The sequence below is a fragment of the Equus asinus genome, chromosome 2 (genome assembly GCF_041296235.1).
Source record: "Equus asinus isolate D_3611 breed Donkey chromosome 2, EquAss-T2T_v2, whole genome shotgun sequence".
NCBI classification, from domain to species: domain Eukaryota; kingdom Metazoa; phylum Chordata; class Mammalia; order Perissodactyla; family Equidae; genus Equus; species Equus asinus.
The window spans coordinates 27082534-27095712 of record NC_091791.1 but is presented as its reverse complement, the minus strand read 5'-3'; the positions used below and the strand labels follow the sequence as shown (position 1 = coordinate 27095712).

At 36.6% G+C, this 13179-nt stretch overlaps 1 protein-coding gene across 2 annotated transcripts in view; it reads right to left on the bottom strand.

The window, feature by feature from the left end:
* PCGF6 (polycomb group ring finger 6) overlaps positions 1–13179 on the bottom strand; it is a 28712-nt gene that overhangs the window by 11304 nt on the left and 4229 nt on the right. For both annotated transcript variants that reach the window (XR_006516025.2, XM_014852237.3), the window contains exons 7-8: positions 9305–9332; positions 3188–3286 (exon numbers count right to left, since the gene is read on the bottom strand). Coding sequence is in view for 1 of the 2 variants with exons in the window: in XM_014852237.3 (XP_014707723.1) it covers positions 3188–3286; positions 9305–9332 (127 nt within the window). In the remaining variant the exon portion in view is untranslated. The remainder of the gene's footprint in view (positions 1–3187; positions 3287–9304; positions 9333–13179) is intronic.

Below are 13179 nucleotides of genomic sequence, written 5' to 3'. Positions count from 1 at the left end.
TGAGGCAGCGTCCCACATATCACAACTAGAAGGACCCACAACTAAAATATACAACTATGTACTTGGGGGATTTGGGGAGAAAAAGTAGGAAAAAAAAAATAGAAACATCAGCCATCCCACTACTGGCTATCTATCCAAAGAACTTGACATCAGCAATTCAAAGAGACTTGTGCACCCCTATGTTCATTGGAGCATTATTCACAATAGCCAAGACATGGAAGCAACCTAAGTGCCCATCAACTGATGATTGGATAAAGAATATATGGAATATATATACAATGGAATACTACTCGGCCATAAAAAATGAAAAAATTGCCTCATTCACAACAACATGGATGGACCTTGAGGGTATTATGTTAAGTGAAATGAGCAAGATAGAGAAAGACAAACACTGTGTGATTTCACTCATATGTGGAAGATAAACAAATACATGGACAGAAAGAACTATTTAGTGGTTACTGGGGGAAAGAGGGTGGGGGGGTGGGCACAAAGGGTGAAGGGGCGCACCTATAAGATGAGTGACAAATGATAATGTACAAATGAAATTTCACAATGTTGTAAACTATCTTAACTTCAATAAGAAAAGAAAAGAATCTATCTTTTAAGATGGAATTATGGTAGGATTAACAACAAAACCTAATACCACGTCTTTTATATAAAGAATTTTTAGTGATCAATGCGATGTATTTTCTAAGCCTTGTTTCATTAAAGCAAAATAAGGTCTAAACATCAAACAATGTAAAAAGGAACACAACATAAGAGTAACTACAAAACAAAATATAGTAAGACATCAATGAGTTCAAAATACCGCTAAATCAACCACAGTTATCCAGAGGCACTGGGGTCTCTATGTGAAAGAAATCTATTCAAATAACTATTGATTTCTGATTTTGAATTAACTTAAATCTCTTTTAAGAACACATGATCTGTATTTTTTTTATCTTTTAGAACTGTTGTCTTTTTTTATTTTGATCTGCCACAAATAACTTTAAAGGTAGTTTATCACTTAACAGTCCCCTAGTAATCATTCCTTCCTGTTAGCAAATAGCCATACATGAAGGTCACATATCTGTAAACAAAGCAGACATTTCTGACCTGGGACTAACTGGTTTAAAGACGCTCGGCACAGCAGGCTCAAGTGACTTGGTTCACAAAGAATTTTATTTTGATTAACGGTTAACTAACTCAATGTTTTGTTCATATTAGAAGTAATTCTTGTTTACTCTCTCTTGGGTTTAGAAGGCTTAAACAATTTTAGTCAGCAATTAATGGGTCTCCATATTTGATAATTCTCTGTTCCGTTATTTTAACATTTTGGTGAAATAGTAATTTATGAATGTTATCAGCTATATAGTATCTGAATAGGAAAGGAATATTTACCTAAAGAGCCAAGAGCTGACAGAGACAATTAAAGGTTGAAACAAATTTTATATCATTTTACTTCAAAATGCTAAAAGCCTTGAAATTCTATGATATGAGGAAAATATAAACCCACATTTTCACACCATAAAACCAATTTAGAGTTTCGGCAACCGAGTTTCTTAAAACACCAACCGTGAAACTTACAAATGGTAATTGTGCTCTAATCAATATCTAGCCACAGAGGAAGTAATCCATATCCTAGAGAAAGCTCTCTTGGCTTCCACTTCTTAGTTATTCCATACAATCAGGTGCAAGTTTTCTGACTTCTGCTTTTAAAAATAATAGACATACGGGATCACTCACAATTCTTTGTCCAGGAGTCTCTAAACAGCTTTCTATTTCTAACCAAAAGACGGAGAATAGCCTCAAGTATGCTACGGCTAAAAGGTAACAGATAAGTCACTTCCAGTTTTCAGTTGCCGTGAGATACAGCCAGCATTATGTCAATCTCAGTAAGAGAAGTCACATTTCATTGGATTTAATATATATTTAGTACGAGTAGATATTGGTACTGAAACACTAGCAAAATTTCAGCCAGATTTAAAATATCTACTAACTTAACAGCAAACAGGTATTTTAGATAAAAATTAGTGTATGAGGGGCCAGCCCTGTGGAATAGTGGTTAAGTCACTCTGCTTCAGTAGCTTGGGTTTGTGGGTTTGCATCTTGGGCACAGACCACCACCACTTGTCAGTCATGCTGTGGCAGCAACCCACATACAAAGCGGAGAAAGACTGGCACAGATGTTAGCTCAGGGTTAATTTTCCTCAAGCAAAAAGAGGAAGATTGGCAACAGATGTTCTCTCAGGACCAATCTTCCTATGGAAAAAAATATATATATACGACTTAGTCTATGAAATTTTACACGTGATGGAGGATAACAAAAAGCCATTTTAAATTTGTCTAATGAAAATGCAAAACTATGTAAATGTACATTTTCACTGGCTCACATCACTAGAACTATGAGTATATTTATACTTTAGGTTCAACAATACAAGAGGTTTGAAGTTTCCATTTCACCATAAAAAGATATTATATAGCAGAATGGGAGATCCTTTCCTTTTTTGTTTTTTTGAGGAAGATTAGCCCTGAGCTAACATCTGCTGCCAATCCTCTTTTTGCTGAGGAAGGCTGGCCCTGAGCTAACATCCGTGCCCATCTTCCTCTACTTTATATGTGGGACACCTGCCACAGCGTGGCTTGCCACGCTGTGCCATGTCTGCACCCGAGATCTGAACCAGCAAACCCCAGGCTGCCAAAGCGGAATGTGTACACTTAACCGCTGTGCCACCGGGCCGGCCCCTGGGAGATCTTTTTCAATCCCTAAAAAACTGAAAGGGTCTCTATTAGATAGATATTTCACTGTTCTAGGTGTCTTGAGCTAGTGTGTTATACTTGAGTAACTGAGAAATGCAAGAAAGTCCTCCGAAGAGAAGTGGATGGATGATAAGTAATGTTTTGTTCTCCTACCAAAAAGGAAAGAGCTGGAACTGAGGCTCTAGAAGCTCTTTAGTAGTTCTCAAATCCTCAGCTGTTTTCTGACACCAATAGACGGTCATCAATGGCAGCAAAAACCAGACAGTAAGTCAAATGTGATTAAAGTTGGGGGTGGGTATCACTGTGTACCAATATTCAATTAGTATTTAAAATATACACAATATCACATGACAAAAGCCACTGATAAAATCCTAGAGACAGTTCTTTCTTCAATATGCTAAAGGTAATCTGATAACTTCACCTGTCCCTTTACACATATGTACTCTACCTGACAAGCGGGATCAAGATCCATCTTTCTTCTGAGGAATTTTTCTACATGCCCAATAGTTGCTTCTCCTGACACTCGGACAAACTTCTTTTCCAATGGCTACAAAAAATAAATGAATAAACTATCTTCAGATTAAATACACACAAAATGCATAAACCTTAAAGCAAATTTTATGGCAAATATGATTTGATAAACTTATGAAAGAAAAACTACTATGAAATTTGAGTTAATTTACCTATGAAAGAAGGAAAAAAGAATTTCTGCCTAGGTTCCTCTCTGAAAAGTATGTCAACAATTTTTCTTAATAGAAGGGTTTACTGGTTTATTTTAATACCTTATCAAAAGCAAAACAGAGTAAAATTTATTGACAGAGAGAGGACATCCAAGATTAAGCATCTAAAACAACCTAGTTTCTTCAAGAAAGAAACTGCAAGAAAAAGAAAACAAGACGGAGGAGGGATGGCTAGAGTAAAAAAGACGTAAGGGTTACAAACACCAACTACAATGTACGGATCTTATCTGGATCCCGATTTACACAAACCTATAAAACAATCTTCATGAGACAATCTAGGAAATGTAAATAGTAGATGGCTATTTGATGATGGAATTACTGTTAATTTTTAAAACTGTAGTACCATTATTATGTTTGTAAAAAGTCCTTATCTTTTAGAAACAAATTGGATTATTTAATGATAAAATGATATGCAGTCTGGGATTTGCTTCAAAATTATATGCGAAAGAAAAGTGGTGATGGTATAGGTGAAATGAGGAGTGGCCGTGAGTCTATAATTATTCAAGTTGAGTGATGTGCACATGGGAATTCATTTTACCATCTGTCTACTTTTGTATGAGTTTGAAATTTCCCACAATAAAGGGTTTTCTTTTTTAAGTGGAAAATAAAACGATTAACATCTAGACAGAAGTAGCTGAAATCTGATCCGATGGTCTGAGGCGACAGGTGGAGAGACCACAGGGTTTTAAAGTAGAAACTAATGCTTACTCAGCCAGTCTCTCTCTGAGGCAATGTTAAGGCTACTACTGTCTAATGCAAATGAAAAGCTGAGGTAATCAGAACTAAAAGGGTGCCTTTTAGGAAAACCTGAGCAGTGTTTTTCCAGCACTAGCAGAGCGGGAGCCCAGAACAGCTACCAAGAGGGTTAGGCGGATTAGGCACATGTTTGTTCCAGGCAACAATGCTCAGCTTTCTCATCTGCAGTTTTGGTTTCTTCCGACCTCTCCTGACAGTAGCTCATCCCTCATTACCACAGTGTAGCAGATCACACAGGTGTTAAGGGCAGATATTCCAGAGACAGGCTGCCTGGGTTTATCCTGGTTCTGCCATTTTCTCGCTGCATGTCTTTGGGCAAGTTGCTGAACCTTTCTGTGTCTCCATGTCCCCATTTGTAAAACAGAGATAATAACAGCACCCTCATAGAATCATCATGAGGAAAGTGAGTTAATATATGTAAATAATGGTTAACAAATCCTGGCACATAATAAAGCACTTAGAGTTATTGGTGTTTTGTGCTCATTTTGCTCTTTATGTGAAGAAATTTAACTCTTTTCTTTTTTGGTGAGGAAGACTCGCCCGGAGCTAACATCTGTTGCCAATCTTCCTCTTTTTTCGCTCAAGGAAGATTATCCCTGAGCTAATATCTGTGCCAATCTTCCTCTTCTTTGTATGTGGGATGCCGCCCCAGTGTGGCCGACAAGCGGTGTAGGTCTGTGCCCAGGATCTGAACCTGCAAACCCAGGCCACGGAAGTGGAGTATGCTGAACCTAACCACTACACCACAAGGCCGACCCCAAGAAATTTAACTCTTATAGAGGACCCAGTTGTCACCATGGGATAGTGGTATCATCTAGGCAAAATTGCAAACTTTCACGTTCTTTTAATGCAGGTACAGGAATCATTTCACAAAGCTAAGGTGGCAGTCTCACTAAGGAGGAGATGCAGCAGAGCCCCAGGCGGAGACCCCAGGAAGGTACCTCATTGTAGGGAGCACTACCTGACTAGCATGAGAGCCCCGTCAGGTGCACTGAGAAGCTGATATTCCGGATCATCTAGCTGGGTGGCTGCCTGGCAACCAGTGCATTTCTGAAGGTCAGCCTCCTGGGCTTACCATCTCAATAGCAGGCTTCAGGTACACCAGCAGAAGACAGTCCGATTTCCCTCATTTTTAATTTCTTGGTGAGCACTCACCCCTAGTGTTTGTTAAAAATCAATCCAACTTAGCTAAAGTTATCAATACTGTACTTTTTAGATCCCCAGAAGTGGATTATGAGATCTGTCAATACCTGAAAGAAAAATCTAGTCATGGCTTTCAAAGCTAGGATCCTCACAGGGTTAACAGGAGTTTTTCCCCATATAATTCAGATTCAGCTTTTTTAGAAGACAATTTGTTCTTCTTTTTTTTTGGCTTAAGGTCACAAAACCAGTTCTCACCTAAATGGTCATTGCATTTTTTTCTGCTACACTCAATAGCCTCCTACCATCTGCAAATAAACAAGGAAAAAAAATCCACAGAAGAACTAATGTTCTTTGAAATTAAGCACAGCAATCTTCCCTGCCATCTATTACACAAAGGTCAACTTGATAAGAAAGTTGAAATAAGCTAGTTTAAGACCTATAGGGAGATTTACAAGACATTCAGTTAGTTTCTGGCTTTAGATAACGCATACCACTAAAAATGTCTTTTAAAAAGTTGGTATCAACTCATAATTATATTTCACCGTGAAAAAAATTCCTACCTCTGTCAACTGAAAGGCTTAGAAACAGCTACCAACCCAGTAGCAGGGTGAACCCCTAGCAACCAGACTTTGACTCTGAAAAGGTACCACCAAAGGAACTAGGATACCTTGGAGAAATGACTGATTCAGTGTCTAAGGCAAGAGATGTACAAGTTGAGCATGGACTATATCGTCATATCAGATAGCAAGGAAGCTATCACAGACTGTGATATCTATGATGGGACAATTTGAACATCAATAAGGGTAATAACTGAAGTGGGTTTAAACCACAAATACGTCCAAATCCATGAATTTTGTTGTTAAATGAATAACAAAAACAATACCTAATTGGTCATGACTGGAGGATGCTAACAAACCAACTCATTATTTTGAACTTGGTAAGTAAAGGGAAGAATCAAGTATTTATCCTTCCTTTCCTATATAAACTGTACCACTGGCTAACCAAAAAGATGAAGGGAAGTTTCTCTTTATAGAAGTATTTCAAGTAATAAAAGACAAAGGAAGGATAGCATCATTTTCCAAACCCTGTTAATGGGCTTAGACATTGAGCACCAATGGTTGCTAACATTGCAAAGGGACACAGACAACCACGGATGTGCATCCAGATAGACAAAAACACCACCACCTATTATTTGAACTCAAATATAAGGTACAAAAACAGCTTTCTAATTAGTAGAGAATACTGAGCTATAATATCAAAAGCTCTAACTAGAACTCCATTATAAATACAGAATTAAAAGAAAAACAATAACATTGCCAAATGGTTAAGAAAGTATAAAAAGACTGTTTTAGCAAACTAAAAATACTCACAAAATGCAGCATCAATAGAACTACTTGTTTCTGAAACAATACATTCATCACCTCTCACAGACATAAAGCCTGAAAATTTACATCAGTTAAAACCGAAAGCTTAACATCTCAAAACTATGAGAGAACAGTATGACAAACGCCTATGTACCTATCACCAAGCTTTATCAACTCAAGGCCAATCTTATTTTAAGTAGACTCCACCCATGTCCCACCCCAACTACTGTCTGGTCCACATTTCCCCATTTGTTTTGAAGCAAAACCCAGCCGTATCATTTAATCATATCATCATTTGTAAATACTTCAGTATCTATCTCTAAATGATAAGAATTCTTTTAAAAAACATACCATTATCATACTTTGAAATTCCTTGATATCAGAAAATATCTAGTAAATGTTCAAATTTCACCAACTGTCTCAATTTTCTTACCTAGTAGAAAATGATTTTATTGTTTTTAGGGCTGTCATTACAGAGAGAATAAAAATAAAACAAAGATTTTATGAAAAAAAGCTAATAACCAATGACGGACTCAAACCAAAATTCTAATTTATGCATATATTATTTTTACCAGACATATTTTTGTACTCTCAAAATGTATACACTAAATATATTACAAACAATGCTTCTATTCAAAGTTTCTATCAGATATTGGCTTAGTTATGTTTTAAAAATTTAACAGCTTTATTGAGATATAACTCACGTATCATTAAATTCACCATTTTAAAGTGTACAATTCAATGGTTTTTAGTATATTTACAGAGTTGTGCAACTATCACCAGTAATTTCAGAACATTTTCATCATCTAAAAAGAAACCTCACACCAACTAGCAGTCACTTCCAAGTTCCCCTTCCCTGAGTCTCTGGCAACGACCAATCTACTCTCTGTATCTATGAACTTCTCTGTTCTGGCCATTTCATATAAATGGAATCACACAATGTGTGGTCTTCTGTGCCTGGCTTCTTTCACTTCACATATTTTCAAGGTTCACCCATGCTGGAGCATGTATCAGTACTTCCTTCCTTTTTATTGCCAAATAATATTCCATTGTATGGATATACCACATTTTGTTTATCTATTCATCAGTTGATGGATATTTAGGTTGTTTCCAATTTGGGGCTATTATCTCACAAATTTCTTAGTTTATTTTTCAAATCAAATCCAAATAAACTCCATACATTGCAATTAGTTGATGTCCCTTGAATCTTTTTTAATCAATTTGTTCTATTTATATGTTCCTTCTTCACCTCTTTCCATTTATTAAAGAATCAGAATTGTTTGTCCTGTAGTTTTCCACTGTCTAGATTTGGCTTATTACATTCTTACAGTGTCACTTAACATGTTCCTTTGTTCCCAGGATTTCCTATACATTAGTAATTAAATCTAGGGGTGTGATTAATCTCACATTTCTTTGTTTTGGCAAGAACACTTCATATGTGGTACTGTCATCAAATTTTCTTGATGTGTGAGGATCAGAACTACATAAATATTCTAGGTACATATGTGCTTTTGTGGAAGCAATAGGCTAATATTTCAATTTAATTTCTAGTTCTTTCTGCACGAGGTTTTTACATGCAGCTGGCTTGTCTGGCTACTACAGGTCATAGGACAGATGTCTTCAGTGAACTCTAGGAGCATATGACACTGTACTTGTCCCATACAGAAACTTATACGCCACTTTCTCACCCACCACACTACTATGAACTTCTTAAAGTTAATCACAATAAATTTCATATTTTACTACTTAGAAGAGTTTCAAAGTTACCAAATTCTAAACTACATTCCCTCCATCACACTGGTCTCAGGGAAACATCTATAACATACTTTATCCAGAGAAGTACACATTTATTCTTGTTTTAATTCCCATCTCCAAGCCACTGTATTCACAATACATCCAACCACATATAATTCACCCAAATTTTAGTACAGACTTTGACAAAGTCACTGAAAATCTAAACAGATTAAAGTCACCTATTTCCTTATATATTTACAATCCCAAGAAAATGTAAGGCCTGATTTACACCTTTTTAAAAAAGTCACCTTTTCCTGAAGGACTCACATTACAGGAGCAACACTGTGTACAATGACACCTGTGATATCGGAGCCTTTAAGACAACTCTGAACTAAACTATGTTACAAAGAAGTTCAGTCTCACCTCTGAAATTCTTACTTGTTACTTGCAGTAACAAGTCAGGGCAGGTTAACGTGAGCCAAAAAAGTTACATGCAAATAAAATTTTAAGCTCATTTTTAACTCTAAACGCCAACTATGCAAAAAATGCTTTGAAACATTTTTTAATCACCAAATTAACATAGCAATTGGTTTTAGAGTTTTAAAAATTACTCACTTATTTTTCCTTAGACTTCTGAATTAATAACAAATCTCTACTTAATAACTCTTTTCTCATAAACCTATTATAAGAGAGCATTATTAAATGTACTTCATATTTCAACAACTTTTATTTATAAAACACTCTTTGTTGTAATTGAAGACAATCTCCATGTGATTGCTATGCTACAGGGTCCTCTTGTGAAGTAAATGAAAAACAAAAGTAAAATACCTTAAAATGTCCCGTGCCTTCATTAGCACTGAAAAACGAAAACAAATTTAATTAATAAAATATTTTAAACTATATAATCGTATAACACAGAAAAATAAGATGACTCTAAGTATCTAAGGAACATCAATTTTAAAACACCGTCACCTGTGTTTAAACGAATGCAGTTGATTGTCACCTCTGCCACCTAGTGGTATGACAAAGGTAGTTTTATCCAGTATTTCACACTACTTTGTATACTTACTTCCAGGAGTTAAAATTATATTCTTTTTTTTTTTTTTTTTAAGATTTTATTTTTTTCCTTTTTATCCCCGAAGCCCCCTGGTACATAGTTGTATATTCTTTGTTGTGGGTCCTTCCAGCTGTGGCATGTGGGACGCTGCCTCAGCATGGCCTGATGAGCAGTGCCATGTCTGCGTCCAGGATTCGAACCAATGAAACACTGGGCCACCTGCAGCAGAGCACGCGAACCCAATCACTCGACCACGGGGCCAGCCCCTATATTCTTTTTTTTTAAAGCTTGGCACCTGAGTTAACATCTGTTGCAAATCTCCCCCACCCCGCTTCTCCTTTCCCCAAAGCCCCCAGTACATTGTTGTATACTCTAGTTGTAGGTCCTTCTGGTTGTGCTGTGTGGGACACCACCTCAGCACGGCCTGATGAGCGGTGCCATGTCCACACCCAGGATTGGAACTGGCAAAACCCTGGGCCACCGAAGGGGAGCGCGCGAACTTAACCACTCAGTCACGGGGCCGGCCCCTAAAATTATTTTCTTAATATTTAGATTTCCCCCATATGTAGGATTCTAACATTTTACAGCTTAAAGTAAAACTTCTTTCTTTCTCTATCATAATTAATGTCTCTTTTTCTCTATAGTAACCTTTACAAGACAGATTTCTTACAAGAAGGTTGCTGTATTTCCTGTTGTTTTACTTGTAGCATAATCACCTGGGCATGATTTACTCAGTTTGCCTTTCACCTAGAAGCGTAGCTTTCTTGATTAAATCAACTACTTTTTACATCATGAGGAGGCAAGGAGCACTTCCTTTGTTGAGCATCTACTAGGTACCAAGCATACTAGGTCTTCATATATTATGCATGTTTTTCATTTAGCTTTCACAAAGCACTGCAAATCAAGTATTAGTATCCCCATTCTACAGATGAGGAAAATTAAGCTCAGAGAGGTTTAATAACTTGCCTAAGGTCACAGAGCTAGTAAGTGATAAAGCTGGGATTCAAACTCAGGTGTGCCTAGCACCAAAGCCCACATTCATTCTTCCCTATCATGCTGAAGAACAGACAAGATCACAACTGCATCACCTACAGAGTATTCTTAGATACAAGTATAACAGAGAAATATAATCTTATATTAAATATAAACTATATAAACACAAAACACAAATTTATATATACATTTTATATAAAATATAAATCTAAGATTATACATAATCTTAGCATTATAAAATAAAATATCCTACACATTACAAGAATTATCTCTACAGAATCCATGATGTATGGATTCTACCTGAATACCTAAAGCGATAGAGAGCTTCTTAATTGACAAGTTGGTTCATTCTATTTGTGGGCAATTTTGTTACACATTGCCTGCTCGCACTGAATCAAATATGTTTCTCCCTGTAACTTATACCGACTGGTCCTGGTTTTGCCTTTTGGGACTTTTGTGAATCAGATCCAATCTTTCTTTTATCTGATAACCCTCTAAAGATTTAAAATTAACTTGAGGGGTTTATGATTGCTTTCTCTTCTTTGGGCTAAATATTTTTGTTCCTTCTGCTGCCATATATGACATGGTTTCCAAACCTACTTATCTGGTTACACCTCAGTTTACCAACATCTCCCTTAAAATCTAGTACTCAAAGCTGAACATAATACTCTAGTTGGACTAACAGCATACAGTGGGACAGTGCCTCCCTGGTTTACTATAAACGTCGCTGAGCTTAAGACTGAATTAAACTTTTGTCATATCATACATCACACGAGTCCATTTTCTTTACTAGGCAGACGTTGTACATATTACAACACCACGAACTACTTTAACCTTTAATTTTGAACGACCCTGCATTATTTCAATATTCACATATTGATAATAGTTTAGATATGCTAGGAATATCATATGTTGATTCTTACAAGAATCCTGTGAGTTGCTATTATAACCCCCAATTTAGAAATATGGAAAGTGAAAATCAGAGAAGCTAGGCTACGTCCCAATGGTTACATATCTTTTAAGTTAGATTCTTCAAAGCCTATGCTTTCTATACACACTATACTGCCGGTGTGAGGTTCTTTCTTTTCATAATCTTCTACCTTACACATAGAAACCAAAGAACAAAATGAAGTACAAGACTATCTTAAGATCACAAAAGATGCATGCCCAATCTAGAGAGGAAATCTAATTTCATATTCCAGTGGTTGAAAAATCACTGCCCACAGGCTGAATCTACCTCAGTTTTTTTTTGTTCCTCCAATTCAAGCAAGGTCACCAGTGGACCAAATTTGTCCTCGTACTTGTACCAGGTTAAAACTCATCTGCCACTTGTCCCACCATGAAGGAACTTCCTAGGAGTTACCCTCAGTAGCTTGACTTTTGTGGTAACACAAAAGCCTCTCCATGTAGTGAAAATGTGGGGCTTTACCTCTGGGGACTGGGGACTTGAAAAGGATTCTTTGCCACTGGAAGCTTTCTTCTCGTTAACCATTTGAAAACAGATAAAGGAATATATTATAAGGTAGACAGACTACCCATCGTAATCATCAACATGTGAGGTTCAATTCTCTCATTTTACAGACAGAGAAGCTGATGCTGTGAGAAGCTAAAACTAAAACTTCCACTAGGGCAAGGCGTATGGCTAACTTATTCAAGCTACATTCCCAGCAGCTGCCAGCGTGCTGCGCTGGCATATAGCAAGACCCTAATAAACATCTTATGAATAAACAAAACATAATTCGTTCAAGTTTACAAAGCTAGATAGAGAAGCTAGGACTTAAATCTAGATCTTCTTATTCCAAGTGAGGCTCTTTTTTCTACAGCAGGAAATGTGTTAACAATGTAACAACTTTGGTAAGTGGTAATGGCCGCCTTGAGCACTCTAGTCAAGTCTCAAGCATTGGGAAAGCTCGCCATGATTAATTATTGATTTCTGCTGTGGGCAAAGAAAGAGGTAACGGTGGCACACCCATCACATCTTTGCCATCTTTGCAGTATTGCCACTTTTCAAAAGTGCATCCCTGCTACTTTTCAAAGAGGGTATAAAAAAAATTTGATTGTCAGTTCCTACTGTGCATTAGTGGAAAAGATTACATTTCCTCAAAATAATTTAGAAATAGAAATTCCTTTCAATTTTCAAATTTTAATTAGCTAGACTTATTAAAAATCAAGTTACATGGTAAAAATTCAAATACAATGAAAAGCCTACCCATCCCAGACTCATAGACTCCAGGGCCCTTTTCTAGAGACAACTGCCATGAACATTTTCTTATATGTCGTTTCAGTGATGGTCTGTGCATGTAAAAATCATACGTATATGCACATATTTTCCACCACCGTCTTTAAAAAACATAAATGGACACATGCTATATATTGTCTTCTGCATCTTGCTTTTTTCACTTAAGACATTTTGGAGATTGTTCCATAATGGCACATATTTGTGTGCTATATACCATTATTTAACCAGTTCTCTTTTGGACATTTAGGTTGGAATACATTCTTTAGGAACAGAAATTGCTGGTTTAAAGTTTGGTATTACATGGTTTCTTCTCATTCCTCCAAAGAGATCTTTATTTCATTATCATCAACCATTACTCTGTGGGCTTTGTGGAGACATAAGAAAGGTTTCTTGCCTCTTAGGGGTCCTTAATAT